This window comes from Magnolia sinica, chromosome 9 (assembly GCF_029962835.1).
Source record: "Magnolia sinica isolate HGM2019 chromosome 9, MsV1, whole genome shotgun sequence".
NCBI classification, from domain to species: Eukaryota; Viridiplantae; Streptophyta; class Magnoliopsida; order Magnoliales; family Magnoliaceae; genus Magnolia; species Magnolia sinica.
Window position 1 is genome coordinate 46485132 of NC_080581.1, and position 21623 is coordinate 46506754.

At 38.8% G+C, this 21623-nt stretch overlaps 1 protein-coding gene across 4 annotated transcripts in view; it reads right to left on the reverse strand.

Moving 5' to 3' along the window:
* LOC131255408 (alpha-N-acetylglucosaminidase-like) overlaps positions 1-21623 on the reverse strand; it is a 169818-nt gene that overhangs the window by 137986 nt on the left and 10209 nt on the right. For all 4 annotated transcript variants that reach the window (XM_058256113.1, XM_058256114.1, XM_058256112.1 and 1 more), the window contains 2 exons: positions 14688-14773; positions 8191-8285 (listed from right to left, as the gene is read on the reverse strand). In XM_058256113.1, coding sequence (XP_058112096.1) covers positions 8191-8285; positions 14688-14773 — 181 coding nt within the window. The remainder of the gene's footprint in view (positions 1-8190; positions 8286-14687; positions 14774-21623) is intronic.

Here is a 21623-nt window from a genome sequence, read left to right on the forward strand (position 1 = left end):
TAGCAAAGCAGAGGAAGCAAAATACAGGATTGTATACGCCTTTGCCAGTACCCCATGCTCCATGGCAGGATATTAGTATGGATTTCGTGTTGGGCTTACCGAAAACTATCAAGAAACATGATTCCGTATTTGTGGTTGTGGACTGTTTTTCTAAAATGGTCCATTTCATTCCATGCTCGAAAATGTCAGATGCCTCTAATATGGCTAAGCTTTTCTTTGGGGAAGTAGTGCGTTTACATGGTCTATCTCAGACCATAGCGTTTGATCGTGATGTACGCTTTATGAGCTATTTTTGGAAGACACTATGGCACATGATGGGGACAAGGCTTTAATTTTCATCTGCCTATCAGCCTCAAACAGACGGTCAAACAAAAGTTGTCAATAGGAGTCTTGGAAATCTGCTTAGATATCTTCTGGGTGATCACGTCCGAACTTGGGATACCGTTTTGCCTATAGCCGAGTTAATTAGCATATAATAGTTCCATCAATAGGTCCATAGGCACATTTGAGGTTGTGCATAGCTACAAACCTAGGAAACCTGTAGATCTCATACCTATGTCTGTGTCCCATAGGCCATCTAAGTCCACACATGAGTTTGCACATCATATACATGAGTTGCATAGTGAGGTCAGGAAGCGAATTAATGTAAGTAATGAAAAATACAAAGCGTTTGTTGATTCTCATCGCAGGTTTCATGAATTCCAAGTAGGAGATTATGTCATGGTTCACATGAGGCCTGTACAGTTCCCACATGGGGCCGTTAAAAAGTTACAAGCGCGTAGTGCAAGACCATACAAAATAATGCAGAAACTGGGTCCTAATGCGTATGTAGTAGACCTTCTACGTACCATGGGAATTAGTTCTACTTTTAATGTAGAAGATCTAGTACAATACAAGGGTCCTGCTACTTCATCTTTTGATCCATCCACAGACCATGACCTAGTCCCAAATCCATGGTGGCCCTTACCTGACCAATCATCTGAACCATTACCACATGTACCTTCCTTGCCTGCTCGAAGCAAACAGTTAGAAGACATACTAGATACACAAGCAGTTTCCACTCGACATGGAGGATTTCAGAAATTCCTTGTCAAGTGGAAGCACAGGCCGATCTCAGACAGTACGTGGATTACAGAGGACGACCTACAGCATTTAGATCCAGACATTTTGGAGCGCCACAGGAGTTTTAGTTCGCTAGAGGCGAACTCTTCTTAGCCAATCTAGCAAACTCTTATCAGCCGATGAGAGTTGGTGAGGACATCACGTCACGTACACTCTTACGTAGGTATCAGAGGAGGCAGGCCGCACCGATTTCCCTATGGCTAGGCGAGTACCCGTGATCGTGCTGAAGACCCCATGTACATGTGCGAGCATCTGGAAGACCCCACACGGGAAGATTCACATGGGCTGCTTTATGGGGCGATCCAGACAGTTGGGTCGGAGGGACGCGACGATCGGGCCATTAGATCGCATGTATCACATGATCGGGCCATTGATCATTGATCATCCACATTAATTTTAGACCTTATCATATTTTAGGATTTAGTTTTTTATTATTTTATATTTGAACACATTATGAGTGTTTTAGTTCATTTTATTTAGACTATGGCTATTTTCGTTAAAGTTCACAAGACGGGGATTTTTGCAATTTTTGAAACTTCTTGGATCTATAAAAAGAGAAGGGCGTATGACCTCTCCCTTATTGAATTTCGTGATTAGAGAGAGAGAGAGAGAGAGAGAGAGAGAAAAGCTTTTGCTTTCTTCCCTCATCTTCATGTGATTTGAAGATACTACCATCCGATTTGGAAAGAAGATTGGTGCGAGGCTAATCTTCATCAACGAATGTGCGAGGTCTCAATCTATCCCCACACCGTCCTGTCTTTTCTTCCCCATCTAGGTATTTTCTTCATATTCTTAATTCTTCAATCCCAAATCTTCGTCCATCCACAATCGAAACCCTAACCGTAAACCTAAGACTCCTAATTTTCCTACTTTCCCAAATTACCCAAACCCTAATTTTCACCCTAGGTTGTATTAGGTTTCCTATTTTGAAATAGACTATATCCTATGCTAATTGGATGTCCCTACATCCATTAGATCCTAGTTTCTTTTTATTTAATGATCTTGAGTTACGATATTGGTAGCTTAGGCTAGGATTATGCATGGTTTTCTTTTGATTTTCATGATATTTGTGATGATTATAGCGATGTTTGTGTTTTTTTGTTAAATATCTTAATTCAGCTATTTGATCTCACATGTTACATAGTTCATGCATCGGTCCTGCATCACCATCACCCTTTGTGTTCCTTGATGAGACAATCTCAAATTTTGTTCCATGTGATACCTCAGAGGGTAAGATACGAAACTTCTTCACCGATAACCATTTCATGCAATTCACTGATGCATTCATTATTATTTTTAAAAAAAAAAAAAAAAAAAAAAAAAAAAAAAAAATCATTAAATCTAAATTAAAGTTTTTGTCTAGTATGGATCTTTAACCTCTGTCGCAAATTTGTTGGTGACCCAAAAGCTAAGAATTGTTGTTTCAAAGAAAAATGAACAGATTTCAAACCTAGATTAACATCATAGTTGAGGTATTCCATAATTCTTTGTTGAAGCTCAAAAAGATATTATGCAACCATCGAGACAGGTGAAACTACTAAACTATCCTCAGGAGATTGCTCATGCCCATCAATCCCCAATTGACCATTAGATCAGGTGAAATTGACGTCAAGCAAGGATTAGCCCCTTCCCAATCCGAGAACATTTTCATGCTCTTGGTAAGACGACTACCGTTAGACTTTTCAAAGGAAAAAAATAAAAACATTGAAGTCGCCTCCAACGCACTAGGGCAGGAACCATTTTTGCCGAATAGAATTGAGATCATCCCAAAGAAGATGCCTCAAATAGGCTTTACAGAGGCCATAAATCAAGGAGAGAACCCATTTAAAACTCGTGGAGAGGCATATAAGAACTACAGAAACAGAATGAACTCTAATGAGGGAATCCTCCTTACATTAGCGAGTAGAATCCCAGGCAAAAAGGATACCCCCAAAAGAGCCATTCGTATCAAGGGAAATCCAATCTTTATGATAGATTCCCCAAAGAGAATTCATAACAAACTTACTTATAGACTGAAATTTAGTTTCTTAGATCGAGACAATCTAAGCTTCAAATTTCTGACACATTTCCTTGACACGGGCCTTCTTCTATGAGCTGCCAAGACCACGAATGTTCCAAGATAGAATCTTCATAGAGACAATGACTCTCTCCCCTTTGACCTTTCTTTAAAGATATGGACCCACATCCACCATCATAGTTGACAGAGTGACACTAGATTAACAAGCTCCCTCTAACATCTAGGTGACCTTGGGCCCTTTTTTTTTAAATAGTTGCAGCCCTAGCACCTCTTTCTTCGAGAAATTGAAATAGGGCAATGTAGTCCTCTTCACGCTCCTCAAAGGACATTCCCCCAGATGTCCAAAAATCCAAGTAGGCCTCCCCAATCCGATGGGAGTCCTTGAAGTTGGACAGGAAGGGGTCGGGCCTAATAGAGGGAAAAGGTCAGGGGAGGGGGAACTGGGGGGAGATCCATAGGCTGAGAATCCTCAAAACGAACTTGGATAGGGGCAACGTCAAGAATCTCAATGGGGGGGGGGGGGCATCAATTAAAGGGGAGTGAGGAGAAGAAATAACAGGCCGAAGAGAAGGTAAATCAAAATTGACTAAAACCATAGCCCAACCTAGCTCAGGAAGAGGAGGAGCCTGCTAACCAAAGAAAGAGGAGAGAGGGTTAAGGACCGGAAGGGCTAGGAGGGATAGAAGGACGAAAGGTTGATAGTAGTAGGTGATGAAGGAGACAAGGGAGGGAAAGGTTTAGATCAAAAGCTAGAGTGGAGATCCTCAATCTTACCACAAGCGAGGAGCTCGAGACAATGTTTGGTTTGAAATTGCTTGAAACCATCAAAGGCTTGACTTTGGCCACGTGTCAAGTAGAGAGGAGCCTCAACAAGCAAGTCGGCAAAGCCACAAGACTCAAGAAGGCCATCTGGCTACGAAGTGACCGACGCCATACATCTTATCAAAGCCCTAGCTTCAAATGACGACTGAGAGGCAACATCCGTCTTGGGGTAAGATGTGGAGCTACCAAGTGTTGAAGAGCCAACCTCAGAAAAGTCATCATCACAGCCAGTGCGAAATGTCAGTATCGCATTACGTATCACATCCTTGGGATACATATATGTATTGGTTATTGCACAGAATATATCATTTGTATCAGGTAATTTATCGCGCTGTTTGGGAAACGTGAGGAAACATTAGGAAAATGGTTGAATTTTTCAATGAAATTTCAAGGATTGTTAAAAAAGACCTTAATACATACTTTTAAATCATAACATCTCAAAAAAAAAGTGCACATAATAGGTTTTCTTTGTGTAGAGTCCTAAGCTATGCATTGTCTAACTAAACTAATGCAACTATATTCAAATTGAATGCATAACATTCCTGAAAAACTCAAATCTTCAAGTCTCTCTCTCTCTCTCTCTCTCTCTCTCTCTCTCTCTCCACCACGTGTCGGGGCATGACCAAGATCCTTACCCAAAGTAGCTAAAGCAATAGAGTTGATGACATCCCAATGGGTGACGAGAATATAGATGGGCTCGGGAGGAGAAACACGAGGGACTTGAGAGGGGCCAAGGTTGTCCACCAACTTAGGAGTGTTGTTGAGACTGAATGCACATGGCATGCGCCCGGCCCCCTCGAGGATGGAATCACCTGTGTCCAAAGGGATCGAGGAAGAAACTGCTCCAATTGCAGGTTGATGGCCTAGTGAGTAGCACGTGTGACCATAGGGGCAACGTGTGGCCTACCGCCCTTGTGCACAATCGACGGAACTCCGCGAGGGTACCCGAGGATCCACGCTCCATCACCCTCCGGAATCACCAACCTGTCGGAGAAGCCATTGAAACTGACAACAAATGCCATCGGGTCTTTAGATCATACCATGATCTCAAAACAATCCCCGCCCACCGACACCAAGATCCTAGAAACAGCGAGTGAAGCCTCTTTTTCTTAACAAAATGTGAGCTGAACAGAGCTCCCACCCAGTGTTTAGGTTGTTGGCGAAATTTATCGCCGATAATTTCGTTGTCGCCAGCTCAACGAAACCCAAAACCACAAATATCGTTTATCTTCCAGATAATGGTGAGATTTCGCCGATATTTTCAAATTTTCGCTGATTTTCAGTGATAAAATCGAGTGAAGGTCCAGCGTATAAACTAAAAAATAAAAATAAAAAAAAATAAAAAAAGAAAATACCTTTTTTTTTCTTTCGAATCTGTTTGAAAAAAATCTTTTTCAACACCTTACAGGGAGTTTCAGCACAGCATTTGTTTTAATAACCTAAAAAATCTTCAATTCCAGGGATTTTAGAGATTTCGGTGACTGGGTAGTAATCTTGTTAGGATTTTTCATCGAAAATTCCTCTACTTTATTGGAAAGAATGGCCGATTTTTGCGTTTCCCTGGTGAAGATGCCTCTTGACATCTTTTCAGGGTTTGAAAAATAGTCAGGGTAAGTTCCCACTTTCCCCTTTTGTTTACGACTTCCAAACGCAACTGAAGTTGCGGCTTTCAAAACGTGCAGTGTGTCATGTGTGTGATTCTATGGGCCCACCTCAATGCATGCATTGTACATCTAGGCCGTCCATTTGTTTTGCCATGTCACTTAATGGGATGGGTCGAAAAAAGAAGCAGATCCAGATCTCAGGTGGACCACACGATAAGAAATAATGGTCACTAAGCACCCACTGTTAAAAACTTCTTAGGGTCCACCGTCATGTTTATTTGCCATCTAAGTTGTTCATAAGGTCACATAGACTTGGATGAAGGGAAAACATAAATATCAACTTGATCCAATACCTTTGTAGCCCACAAAGTTTTAATGGTGAATGACTATTGTTTCTTGTGGTGTAGTCAGTGGTCCACTTGAGATTTAGATCTACTTCATTTTTCAGTCGATGCCTTAAAATAAGCTGAAAAAATAGATGGACGGCGTAGATATACAACACATACGTTGAGGTGCACCCCACTGCCATTTCACACCCACTTCTCTAGTCAAGGTCTATGCAAAGCCTACTGCAAGAACTTCCTTTACAGGGAAGCTAGTTTGGTGTCGTGGGCCCACCATGATGTTTGTCACAAATCCACCCCATTCATCTATTTTGCCCGATCATGTTAGGAAATGGGCCCAAAAATGAAGCATATCCAAAACTCAAGTAGGTTGCGTGACAGGAAAAAGTGGGAAAGGAAATGTCTACCATTAAAACCTCCCCGGGCTCCACTGTAATGTTTATATGCCATCCAAACCATTAACAAGGTCATTCCTGTTGGGATGAACTGAAAACACTATAATATTAACTTAATCTAAAACTTTTGTGGCTCTGCGATGGTTTCGATGGTGGACATTCAATCTCACTGTTTTGTGTCGTGTGGCCCACTTGAGTTTTGGATTTGCCTCATTTTTTGTCCATGTCCTAACATGATCTGGAAAAATAGAGGGACAGAGTGGATTTCTCATAAACATCATAGTAGGCCCCACCTAGCTTCCGGTGCTCTCACAAGCAATCCGTATCCTAGCTAATTCCCTGTAAAATGTATTAATTTAAATTACAAAGGTGAGCATCCCATGTCACAATTCCATGGACATTGATCAAACAATCATAACCTCTAACTTATGGATGCTTGTTTATGAAAATAGGACCATTGGATATCTTTTATTTTAAATGTCCAATTAGTGTACACCAATCTGATACTTAACTTTGGATTTATGATATAACTATACCAGGTGCCATAATTTGGACGATTTAATTAGATTACTTGTGTGTCATGTGTTCAATTTCTAAGTGCCTACATATAAAATTCATTTTTTATATTTTTTTAATATTAAAATAAATATATTTTTGGGATATAATAAATTATTCAATTATTTCTTTAAATGGGGCTCATTGAGGCCCATTTTACCATATGATGAGGATAGGCTGACCAAAAGTGGTCCATTAGGATCCATTGGTTCTATTTAAAGAAAAATAAAGGATTAAATTAATTATTTTTAAATATTTTGAAAATTAAATTAATAATATGTTTAATGAAAAAACAGTTAAAATTGTAAAAGGGCTTCTGAAGCCATTTTTTAAACAATGAGGGTTCCGGAGCCCTAAAATCTCTCACCCAAACTTCAAATCTCCAGAATTTTGGGAGATTTGTTGTCGAAATCGTCTTTGCAATTTCAATATATCATTTATTCAAATAAAAAATGGGGAATTCGAGATTTTTTCGCACGACGCACCGTGTCGATCATGGCCCACCAAATTCTACTTCGAATCACGCAATCCGCTTGTACGGGTACCGAAATCCCCTCTCTTATGTGGATTGAAGGCTTTTCCCCTTTTTTATTTTATTTTTTCAATTTTTTCGGGTAATTACGCATCGAAAAATGATAAAATCCTAAAACACGAGAAAGATGATAACATCGTGCGATATCATGCGCTATATTGCACAATACAAGGAATTTTGAAAATTTTTGGTATCTCTGAGGAGTTTCGTGTCGATGGTGGCCGATAACGATAATATCAGCCAATAGTATCGATATTTGAAACACTGCTTGCATCGGTTCAGTTAAACAATACATAGATTAGGACCCCATACAAAGGAAACCTATCATGTGCACTTGTTTTTTGTGATGTTTTGATTTTTAAATGTATATTGATGTTTTTTTTTAACAATACCAAAAGTTTCATTGAAAAAATTGACCAATTTCCAAAGTTTCACAACAACAGTGATACATTATGCGATACAACCGATATGTTCTTAGCGATAACAGATATGTATCTGTATACCAACAGTTCGATAGATTATGCTTTAGCAATAATTTCAAAAAAAAAAAAATTAAAAAAAAAAAATAAATAAATTTTAAAAAAAAGAGCCTAAAACTAGGGTTGCAAGGAAACTAGTTTAAAACAAATATGTTCTTAAGCTTCACACATCCACTGTTTTTTCTTTTTTTTTTTCTTTTTCTTTTTTATGAGAATACCTCTCTGGCAATAAATATGTTAGTAATTGTGTATAATAAAAAATTCGCAACTTGAAATGTAGTTCAAAGAAACTAAGGCTAAACACAAATGAAAATTATTACCCGGAGACATTCCAAGTTCATACATTCGGGCAAGAATTTTCTTCTGCAAAATTAGTTGTTGATCAAACCAACTTTGTGGTAGTGGTCCACCCCATCTGCCATCAAGTAATGGTACTAATCAATAGGACGAGCTATGTGTATTTATGAATACATCAAAAGTACTTGTTGGAAAAGGGTAATCAAGTATCCTGATAATAACCAAATCAACATCAAATGTTTCCAAGGAATGAGAGAAAGAAAGCTTTAGTGTAGAACTGCCCAAGACAAAGTACCCGTACACAGCATAAATTGATAACTTAGTGTGTTACAGCTCCTGCAAGAATTACTTTGCCCGTGGACTTAGTGAGAATAAATGAGAAAACGTACAAGCCTTTAATATGCTCTAAAGTTGTCACTGTTATCAAATATCTCTCACTATTTTCCCTAAAGGCATTCTAAATGCAATAGTGCAATCCTCTTAGCATGTTTGAACCGTAACAACTACAAGCTAATAAAGAGTATGAGTGACTGTCATTTTGTTGTCCACAAATAATTAATAGAACAGCCATGAAGAAAGGCAAGACCAAAAATCTCGTATTATAAATAGGAGAAACGCAATACCCATTAATACATTAGAACCACTTCATAGAGACCTTAAAAGCCGTAACAAATTCCAACCCACACGAAAACTATAGATAACCCAGCAAGAAATTTGAACTTTTTTCTGAAGGCAACATGGTATTTTTGACTAACCACTGCCAACCTAATAGCCAAGGCAAGAAATGTGCTACAGGAGTTAAAGCTCGCATGGATCCCTTCCCAAATGAATTAGCTCAATGTTTTACAAATAAAAGAAATTGGCTATATCATTATCATAACCATCATAACCATAGCATTGTCCCAGCTATTTGGGTTGGGCTTCACAAATCCTGTTTCGCTAATGAATTCTAAGGCACTATCATCAGTAAGTGAATAACCAAGCCCTTTTAGGTCTCTCTCATCCCCCTTTTGGGCCCTTCAACCCTAACCAATGTAACCCTCAGCAAAGGTCTTTTTGAAAAAATCAACAATTATACCCCAAACTCTTGCCCAATATATGATCATTCTTTCCCCCTCCTTATGTATGCTATGTAATTGACTCCGCCTCCCATTTGCCACTCTACGAAAATAGGCCATATTATTCTCTCCTACTATCACCCACTTCTCCATTGACTTTTGTCTCCAGTGAATCTGCTCCTTTCAGATTATCTCACTCAGAGCCTCTGCAGCCATCTTCCTCCTTTCTGCCTATTCTTCAGACATACAGCCCATTGATTCTTTGATATCATTAATTTCTAACAGTTCATGAAGATGTGGTTTTAGAATTGATGACTAATAACTAAGGTGGTTTTAGGATAGATGTATTTTCATGGCATTTGCTGTAGTTATCTCAGTTTTAGTCAACTACATATACATGAGGAAAGTGCATTGTAATTTTTGTTTCCTGCATATATAGGAGAGACGAGTCCGGACAGCTCTAGTGCAAGTTAATGATGGAGTAATCATCGCAGGCTTGTATGTGATTTTCTTCTATTCTTTTCCCAAAGTTTTCTCCTCTTCTTTTCATTCATAAACCCTCAAGGCTGAAACTGTACTAAAGAGCTTCTCTGTTCTATTATGACTCGCTTTTTTATTGTGCTTTTCTCACTCTTTGGTACATGGAGAGGCAAAGGCAACTTCTCCAAGTAATGGTTACATCTGAAAAATGGATTTGTTCTTGGGCCAAAATTAAATAAATAAATTGAATAGAAGCATTTTATATAATCACAAGTTCCATGTCGCCTTTAATATTAAAACCAGTGATCAATGTATTGATGGTATTGACGAAAATATCAACATATATTCTCAGTGCTGCACATGGGCGTTAAGAAATCTCAAAGTATATGCAAAATCATATCATTGATACATCTCAATATATCTTGATATTTGCTATACTTCACAGATATTGTGCGACATTTGAGATCTTTCACTGATATATCATGGATATTTGGGCAATATTACGATATTTCAACTAAAGCCAGCGTAAACCAGTGAAAATTAGAGAAAGATAATAAAAACATATTCCTTGCCCAAACCCTTTTGGGGATTCTCTTTGTAGTTTTGTTTTGACAGCTCCAATTGAATTGTTTAGCATCAGAAAATTTTGTTGGATAATCGCAATCAGATTTCAGAGCATAGTTATGTCCGAACAGCACATTTTTTGTTCCCTAAACAATGGAAAATAGTGTGCATAGTTTTTTATTTTGTGATGTTTTGAATTCTAAGAAGTCATGGCTCTTGATAGAGTGGAATGGCGGAACAGGATTCAGGTAGCCAACCCAATTAATTGGTTCAGATGGACTTAGATGATGATGATGATGATGATGAATGTTTTGAATTCTAAGTGTGTAATCATTCAAGTTTGACTGAAAATTTCCACCATTTTCCTAAAGTTCTCCTAGTACTTACCTCAGACCAACACATGAGATATTATCTGATGTTTCCATATCCCAAGGATGTGATACAGTGTGATACCGATACAAAGACCTTCAATTAGAAGTACATTGCCCTTTGCCTAGTATGTTTGGAAAGGTTGATTCCTAAGAGAGGCATGCTTCAAGCTTTGTTTTATCAGATGATGCACTCTTCAAAAGTGGAACAAGCATCTATTCCTTGCTTCTAGCTTTGCAAATGAAATATAAAGCTCAACTCCAAATACATTTCATGTGAATGTAAAGGTAAGTGGTACATTATATGGACGAGGAGAGGGAATACAATGAGGCAGGTCATCATGAAGATAGCAAAGAAGATGGGACTGTCCTAGATACATAATGACCCAACTGATAATGATGATCAAATAGACAATAAAGAGTTGCATGCCTAGGGAAACTTCACAAACTAATAAGAGTAAAACCCATGTTACCCTCATGATCTAATCAAATAGGCAACAACTATAATCTGCTCCTTAATCTCAGGCTGTTCCCCACATGTAACTGTGAAATTGTTCTGGTTTTTTATGACTTCAGTGTTGGATGGTTGAAGCTGATTATTTTATATTCATAGTTATTCATGTTGATTCTAGTCTTTTTAGCAGTCTTTTTAGCTTGCAACTGCTACTCTATTCAGTATATGTATCAACAACCAGCACTAAAGCAAGATAATATTTTTCACTGTATTCTTATGGAGTCCAACAAACTACCGTAATGCAGGGGCATTTTCACACTTGGCTCGAGTGGGATGGCCTGTAGGATGCAGGGGCACACTCGAGGTGGGCGGAGCCCACGGGGGAGGTCTCGTGTTCGAGACTCTTCATCAGGGGTGATTAATGCACATTTCACACCAGGCTCGAGTGGGGTAACCTGTGGGATGCGGGAACACACTCGGGGTGGGCAACCCATGTGAGGCGATACCCATGTGATTTGGGACCCATGAGGAGGGTTCGACCGAGGTCCTAACCCATGAGATGTGAGGCCTGGGCTATGAGATAAAGGGATTAATTCGTCATACTTTAACAATTCGAACTTTTTTTTAGTTCAAGCTTTTAAAGCAAGTGGTTAATTGTCCTGCATCAAATTGGTATCAAAGCGGGAGGTCTCGTGTTCGAGACTCCTCACCGGGGGTAATTAATGCAGGAGCATTTTCACACTGGACTCGAGTGGGGTCGCCTGTGGGATGCAGGGGCACACTCGAGGTGGGCGAGGCCCACAAGGGAGGTCTCGTGTTCGAGACTCTTCACCAAGGGTGATTAATGCGCATTTCACACTGGGCTCGAATGGAATAGCCAGTGGGATGCAGGGACACACTCGGGGTGGCTAGCCCGTGTGAGGCAGTACCCATGTGATTTGGGGCCCACAAGGCGGGTTCGACCGAGGTCCTAACCCATGAGATATGGGGCCTGGGCTATGAGATAAAAGGATCAATTCGTCATACTCTAACAGTTCGAGCTTTTTTTTTAGTTCGAGCTTTTAGAACAAGTGGTTAATTGTCCTGCATCATACCGACTCCTCTTAATATTAATAAAAATGTTGGTTACTTTGATTACTATAGGATTGCACCCTAATCTTTTTTCCTCTCTTCCTCTTTCTTCCTTATTCTTCCTTCGCTTCTGCTCGTAATCTCCAACCAGCACCTGTTTTAACTTGGTATTAGAGTAGGTCAAAGTGTTGATCCAAGACGAATTTGGTGGTGCCCACTGCTGACGTCATCAATCCATAGGGATGACATGAGTGTCATATGGATAGGGGGTCCCTTTGAGGAAAAAAGCCATGGTCTAGTCGGACATGATTTTAGAGCAATTATTATGCTTTTTTGACGGATTTTTTGCATTGTTCAAGACATCTTTTTATTTAAAAAAAAAAAAAAAAAAAAAAAACCATAACAATGTCTCTTTTCTATTGATAGAAAACGGGATTTACAGCCATTCGGGTGGGGCCCCAACAAAAAAGGAATGGGCCTTACATCTAAAGAAATATTATAAAAATTGTGGTTTGGTTTGTTTTGTACTACTTGTTGGAGCCTTTTCTTTGGGTGTTTTGTTGCATTTTTTTTTATCCATATGAAAGTATGAAAACCCCCGGAAGTTGTATTTTTGAGACCCATAAAGATTTGAAGATTCCATAATGTTTTTATGCTATTACCACCCAGCCTGGTTGGACACCTATTTGGGTTATGAAACAATCCAATCTCTAGTCTTGGGTCATGATTGATGGGCTGCAATGTTTGCGTGTCTTTCTCTAATGTTGAAGCGTAGCTTTTATGATTTTTGGATGACCATATGCAAGTGGACACCATAAGTGGCTGTCAAGTTGCGCTTCAAGATTTCTAGCGTGAATTAGATTTGAGATTCATTTTTATCTGTGATTATTGCTTCCATGACTAACTATTGGTGATTCAGTGTGAGGAATGTCAGTTAGAAAAGCATTGTAGAACCTGTATCCAATTCGTATGAATAAAGAGGTGTGAAGTTTCTTCTCCTTTGACTCTTATGAGTGAGGCAAATTCCCAGTTGTTTGTTTCTTTATTTGGTTCCAAATATTTTGTATCCTTTATCAATAATTGCCCTCAAACTACTTGGATCTATCTTATGAAGATGAAGTTTTCTCCATCTTTAGGATTTTCATGAAGGGGTTTCCAATTAGTTGATACATTGTTGTGCATGAAGAGCGAGGAGATGATCGATCACTTGTTCATCCATTGTTGTTTCGCTTCTTCAGTGTGGGGTCATTTCTTAGATCTAGCCCATATCGCATGGGTTATGCCAAAGTCTGTTGACTTGCTTCTCTGGGCATGGCATTGTGGAGTAGGTGGGGCGGGCAAGTCCTCGTGGAGACTCCTTATTATGGCCGTCTAATGCAGGACAATTAACCACTTGCTCTAAAAGCTCGAACTATTAGAGTATGGCGAATTAATCCCTTTATCTCATAGCCCAGGCCGCACATCTCATGGGTTAGGACCTCGGTCGAACCCCCCCCCCCCCCCCCTCCTCTCGTGGGCTGGTGGGCCCCAAATCACATGGGCTGCCCACCCCAAGTGTGTCCCTGCATCCCATGGGCTACCCCACTCGAGCCCGGTGTGAAATGCCCCTGCATTAATCACCCAACGAGAAGTCTCGAACACGAGACCTCCCCCATGGGCCCCAAATCACATGGGTCACCCACCCCGAGTGTGTCCTCGCATCCCACGGGCTAGCCCACTTGAGCCCGGTGTGAAATGCCCCTGCATTACCATCTTTTGGGGGATTTGGGGCACTAGAAATTGGCGATGTTTTTGCAATTCCCAAAAGGTTTCAATGAGGTCATAAGCAAAATAAATCGTTTTATGTGGGATTGGGCGGGTTAGGTTTTCATGGCTTCGGCTACAAGTGTTGTCATTTACTTTTTCTTTTCTTTGGGGTTAGATTCTTTTCTCGCATTTGGGGAGCTTATTAATAAAATGCTGTCATCTTTCAAAAAATAAATTTAGTTGATACAAAAATCAAATTCTTGTGCCATAGACAACAATGAGTATATCTCACGTAATTCTAAACTTGCTAGAAATTGGTATTGAATCTCAAACAACTTGTTCATATACTCCCTAACAGAATGATGTCGGCGAAAGAAAGAATAGAGCGGGATCTTCCTAATTGAAATGAATGTACCTTAATCTTTCTAGCATGATGTTGTTCTCACAACAACATACTTGATAAATTGCATGCCTTCAAGTGTTTCAAGTGGAATGACACATGTTCAAGTTCTCTAACCCGCTACGCCTCTGTTTTCTATGCCTCCAAAGGTGTTTAGTTTATAGTTGCACAAAGTGTGGAGAGAAGTAACAGATTCGGCTGAGGGAGTGCAGGAGCATCTCTTTGCCAATTAGCAACCATGTGACCCAATCTTAAGGAGTGTCACATCAAAACATTTGCCAGTTAGAGAGTAATAAATATTTTGAATGATAGCACTATTTTGAGAAGAAATAGAACATAACAGTTAAAATGAATTAGACATACAAAATTGCTCACTCACCCATGTAGGTTTCCCATACGTGACCATGCAAGGAATGCGGGGCCTCCAAAGAAATCATTCAGATCCGAACAACTAACATTAAACATCTGGTAGCAACAAAGTAGAAAAAATTAAAAGACGAATACAAAGAAACTTGAGCTCATAAAATGCTATAGGGTGATGGAAATCTTAAAAATCAATTGGAAAATACACTTAACTATAGTTTTTAATACATTTCACCAATGAGTACACCTCTAAGCTCAACTACACTCAAATAAACAAAACAAATCCAATAATTTAAACAAAACACGAGATCAAATAAAACTTGAGTCAGTTACAACTCAATCGTCCCAAGTACTAAAACAATTCATGGCTCCATTTTCTATCTATTTAAGGGGCATAAAAGCGCACAAACAATTATCTAATAGTTAGGGCCTGTTTGGATGATGCCCAAAAATGAGTATTTTTCTTTTCCACCTTTTTTTTATGGAAGATGTGGCTTATTCTGATGATTGGCTGCAGTTTTAGCAGAAATGGAGAGGAAAAAAAAAATCAGAAAATTTCACTGGCTTAAACTCGCTCGAACATAAAACAAGAGGGGAGTAGATTATACTTCCGATTTTAATGATATTTTTTCTTCTTTTTCTTTTTTAAGTCAACTAAAAAAGAAAATTATTATAGGGTGCCGGGATGGCGAAAAGAATGACAACCCCCAAATTTTTTACATCCTCAAAAGAAAAGCAAAATTACTTTAACAAGGAGACCCATTCAAAAATGAAGAGCTTAGCTTTAATAGCCATGTCCCCTTCCGAGGTTTGAAGGTTCTGAAAACACCTTCATGTCACTCTCCTCCCCATCCTCAACCTAACCCTACGCCAAGCCAATAGAAACTCTCCAACCGATCCTGGCAGCACTCAGGAAAAGCTTGAAGGAGACGAAGAAGCTGTCCCAAATTTTCCAGGCAAAAGGACTTAGCATGAAAAGATGGTCCGCCAACTTTGCAGTTGACATGTAGATGATGCATAGGTTGGGGATCACCATTTACCTTTTTTTAAGGTTATCAATGGTTAGGACCAATGTTCTCAATATTGGTATCGAAGCAGGTATCACACCTTTGGGATATGGAAAAATATCAGGTATCGTATGGGAAATAACACAAGCATCACCCTTTTTGGGAAACATTGGGAAATTGGTCAAAATTTTCAATGAAACTTCAGAGGATGTAAAAAAAAGATACTAATACACACTTAGAACTCGAAAGATTTAAAATAATTTTATTTAAAAAAAAAAAAAAAAAAAAAGCAAGCACCAATAATAAGTTTCCTTTATATGGAGTCCTAAAGCATGCATTGTATGATAGAAGTGATGTAACTATATTCAAAATCAGTTCATACAATTTACATGGAAAACATGTATGAAAATACAACTAATACATTCAAAAGCCAAATTTGTCCTACAATGTATGGTGCATTTATTTAAAAATATTTGTTTATTAGTTTTATAATTTTAAAACAAAATATTTTTGAAAATAAATAAATAAGTTTGGCTAATGTTATGATCAACATACGCTCGTAAATACATAAATATAAGGTATAAACAACATATGGTCAATGTAATTTTTTTCAAAAATTCCAAAAAGTTCCATCAATCTGTAGATTAGCCTCAAGCACTCTCCATGATTTTTCCACACTTTCAAGTGCAAGTCAAATGGGTGAAATTGGAAATTTTTGCATTTTCCCCAAATTCCCCCAATTTTCCCAAGTTCAAAAATTGAAAGTCTAAATCCATGATTAGGCATACAAATCACCAATCTCCATGCATGTGGGTGAGCCCATATTGAACTGCCAACCTGCATGTCGCTCTCCTCCCCATCCTCGGCCCAACCCTATGCCAAGCCAACAGAAGCTCTCCAACCAATCCTAGCAGCACTCAGGAAAGCTTGAAGGAGGCGAAGAAGCTTTCCCAAATTTTCCAAGCAAAAGGACTTAGCGCGAAATGATGGTCCGCCAACTTTGCAGTAGCCATGTCGATTATGCATAGGTTGGGGATCACCATTGACCTTTTTTGAAGGTTATCGATTGTTAGGACCAATGTTTTCAGAATTGGTAGCGACGCAAGTATCACACCTTTGGGATATGGAAAAATATCAGGTATCGCATGGGAAATAACGCATGCATCACCCTTTTTGGGAAATACTGGGAAATTGGTCAAGATTTTTAATGAAACTTCAAGGGATGTAAAAAAAAGACATTAATACATACTTAGAACTCAAAAGATCCAAAAAAAAAAAAAGGCAAGCACCAATGATAAGTTTCCTTCATATGGAGTCCTAAAGTATGCACTGTATGATAAAAGTGATGCAACTATATTCAAAATTAGTTCATACAATTCAAAACATGGAAGACATGTATGAAAACACAACCAATACTTTCAAAAGCCAAATTTGTCCTACAATGTATGGTGCATTTATTTAAAAATATTTTTTAATTATTTTTATAATTTAAAAACAAATATTTTTGAAAATAAATAAATAAGTTTGGCTAATGTTAACATCAGCATACGCTCGTAAATACATAAATATAAGGTATAAACAACATATGGTCAATGTAAATTTTTTCAAAAATTCTGTCAACCTGTAAATCAGCCTCAAGCACTCTCCATGATTTTTCCACTCTTAAGTGCAAGTTAAATGGGTGAAATTGGGATATTCTCCCTAAATTCCCCCAATTTTCCTAAGTTCAAAAATTAAAAGCCTAAATCCATGGTTGAGCATACTGCCTATTTCCACACACGAGAGTGAGCCCATATTGAACATCCAGCTCTAAAATAGTCTGTCATCTCCTTACTACTAATATCATCATGCCACCTATCACGCAGCCATCGTTCCCCTTTCCTAAACTTATCATCTGAGCCTACAAGAGTCAAGAGGCACCCCATCTCCTGATGCGTTAACTCCTCTCAATGTTAGCTGCTAGCTCCCGTCCCCCACTTCCTCAACGCGCCATTTTAAGTATCGTCATTTCCTCCACCTCGTCCGCCATCAACAAGACGCCTCCCGTCTCCATTGGCTAGCTACCCTAATACGTGGCGCCCTCTCATTCAGTTTTGCACCGCCTAAAGTGTAAGACCCGTATCCTGATTAACCTTCAGTAAGCTTGATTTTCGGTGCCGACCTATGTTTGAATAGACCGGATTGATGAGTTCCGATCGGTTGCCATGTTTTAGTGTCGTAATGACCCAAGATCTATACCTTAGCAATCATGCAAATGTGGTAATTCCAATGCCATGCGGCACGCCCCATTTCGACGGCTAGATCGAAAGATGTGTGCCCCATTAGAATTAACGGATGGCACACATCGTACATGTGCGAACATGTGATATAGGGCCCACTTAGTATAAAATATCTGGAATAGTAAAACGTCACTTTCAAATATATATATATAACGCATTTACACCTCAACCCATACCGCGTCTCCTCACCTCTATATTCAACGATGACCATGCCGTCCTCACGTATAAAACCATCTCTCGTCCAACTCACCGACTACATGAAAGAAATCGAGAAGAAAAGAAATGATACAGAGAAAGAAAATATATATTTGAATGAGAGATTAGAGGAGATAAGAAGGAAAGGCGATCTCAACCGTTCATATACATCTGGTGTCCAGATCAATCGTTATGGTGAGTGCACGGGTCGTTTACCCATTGTCTTGATGTCGGGCTCATCAAGTGGACTCCATCTTGATGTATATGTTGATATTCATGTCATTTTTCCATTTTGCCAGAAGGTGGGACCCCCCTGTCCATGCTACCCAGCATGGCCAACGTGTGGTCCACCTCATGGTGTGCCAAAACGGTTACGTATCGGCCATAACAGCCGATTCGTAACGGTAACGGTGGGAACCGTTACGCATTTCGGGGTCATATCAGTCGTTACCCGATTTTGTACCCGCATCGGCCGAATAACGGTAACTTTTTTTTTCATTTTAAGCTCTGTTTTTGCTGTTTTTTTTGAAACCTCTTGCTTCCAAACTATTTCTCACTCCTTCTACTACTAATTTCGACCAACTTTAGCTAGGTATTTGAGATAAAAACACATTATATTACGGATTTTCTTGAATCAAAGCTCGGTGGGCCATTTTTCAGAAATTCGTCAAAAATAGATATTTATACTTTTTTTTAATATGTTTTGTTGTTTTAATCATGCCATATGATGTGTTAATTATAGTAGAACATGTTAATGTGCATTTTACAGATTTGGGGTGCCATTTAATAATTTTTTAATATTTTTTCTATTTACACATAAATTTTGGCCCCTTTTTTTAAAATTCGAAAAATCAATTTTTAATAGTTGTTTTGCTGTTTTAATCATGTCATTTGATGTGTTAATCATATTAGAACATGTTAATGTGCATTTTACAGATTTGGGGTGCCATTTTATATTTTTTTTATATTTTTTTGAATTTACGCATTTATTTTGGCCCTTTTTTTGAAAATTCGAAAAATCATTTTTTAATGATTCTTTTGCTGTTTTAATGATGCCATATGATGTGTTAATTATAGTAGAACATGTTAATGTGCATTTTACAGATTTGGGGTGCCATTTTATATTTTTTTTTTATATTTTTTTCTATTGACGCATTTATTTCGGCCCTTTTTTTGAAAATTCGAAAAATCATTTTTTAATGATTCTTTTGTTGTTTTAATGATGCCATATGATGTGTTAATCATATTAGAACATGTTAATGTGCATTTTACATATTTGGGGTGCCATTTTATATTTTTTTATATTTTTTTCTATTTACGCATTTATTTCGGCCCTTTTTTTGAAAATTCGAAAAATCATTTTTTAATGATTCTTTTGTTGTTTTAATGATGCCATATGATATGTTAATCATAGTAGAACATGTTAATGTGCATTTTTCATATTTGGGGTGCCATTTTATATTTTTTTTTATATTTTTTTCTATTTACGCATGAATTTTGGCCCTCAAAAATAATTGCAAACACCTAAATGTAAGATATTTTCATATTACATTCATTCTAATATATCTATCATTGATAGTAGATAGTTAGAAAATTAAATATATGAATTTTGTAGTCAAATTCAGGTTATCTGGTTCATAAATTCATCAGACAGTCCGATACAACTTCTCACCAAAGAGTGGACCGTTACACCACCATAAACATGTTCCAATTTATAAATGAATGCATATTTGGAATGCTTAGAATATTCCGGATTTAATCCATATTTTTTCATATTTTTTTGGGAAAAAAAATTTGCGTCGTTACAGGCCGTTACGCCCCCGTATCCGTACACCGTTACGCCAACCGATACCGATACGGGACACCTTGGTCCACCTAGATGTGCATATGATTCGTATATATGAGTCCCATAGTGGTGGAAGCTCATTCGATGGCTGGAATTTCATGTTTTCTTTTCCCTCTCCATTTACCTGTTCTTGGGTTTTAATGGATACGCATAGCTTAGTAGGCCGACCATGGGCTGGCCGACCTTATAGACGGAGTTGATCACTTACCCAAACCCTACTTATGTATTTATAAAAATAAAACCAAAATAGGTATTCACCGTCAAAGATACTTCATGCAGAGAGACTGTCTACGTCAACAGACCGAGTGAAGTTTTTACTCTTAGACCCACCTTGAGGCTTGTGTTAAATCTAGACCGTCTATCTATTATGTCAGATCATTTTATGGCTAGGGCCTAAAATTTAGGCGGAGTTTGATTTTAGGTGGGCCACACTATAGGGAATAGTGGTGACAGTAATGCTCACCATTGAAACCTTCTTGGAGATTTACCAATGCATTTATTGCCATGCTCATAAAGTCATATTGACATGTACGTGGTGAGAATATAACAAAAGAGGTGGCCCCACTCATAGGACCCACATGTTGTATGTGTGGCATCCAATCCATCCATCCATTTTGCTATGCCATTTTAGCCCTTGGTTCCAAATATCAACTTGACCCATATATGGGGTGGGCCACACTATAGGAAACAAATGAGATAAGAATGTCCACCATTGAAAACCACCTGCTATGGCATTTATTTCCATATGACTTTTCTAGAAGAAGATACAAGCTTGATAGTGACATCTCAAATAATAGTTGGTCCACTTGTGGGACCCACCATGACGTATATGTTTTATCCAAGCCGTTCATTCATTTTGTACGGGTCATCTTCGACCAAAGGTCCAAGGATGAGGCAAATTCAAATCTCGAGTAGGCCAAACCACAAAGAATAGTTGGGAAATGACATCCAACCTTATCTTTTGCACAGTGTTTTCTTAAGAGGACCGTGGCGCCACCATGGACAGCACTACGGTGTTTAAGTGATATCCACACCATCCATCAAATGTCCTATCTCATTTTAGGCCATGAACCCAAAAATCAAGGTAGACCCATAGTTGAGGTGGGTCACTCATAGGAAACAGTGGTATCAATGATCCCTACAGTTGAAACCTTCTTAAAGCCCATCATATTGATTACTTCGCCCAACCCACACATGTGATCTATGTGGGAGAGAAACACAAATACCAGTTTTGATCCAAGACCTTGTGGACTCCACCACTGAGGACAGTGGAGAATTGTACCACCGTTGAGACTTCCTTGGGCGCTCCTGGGGTATGGGTTTCTCCACGTTGTTCATCCATTTTTTTTTAAGTGTCTAGGGGGCCCACTGCCATGGGATCCACCCTAGGACACATTGTAAGGGGCAAGGCCCACTAGGCAGCCTACCTTACCCCTCAGCAGAACCAAATCACAGGTTGAATGCACCACATGAACAATGGTGAATGGACTCCCATCATTGAAATGTTGGGCCCACCCTAATGTTTGTTGCCATCTAATATGGAGTTCTGGGGCCTACTATGATGTCCCAACATGATGTATGGGCTATGCCCAAGAAGGCCTAGCGTTTTGATCTCCACAAAGGCC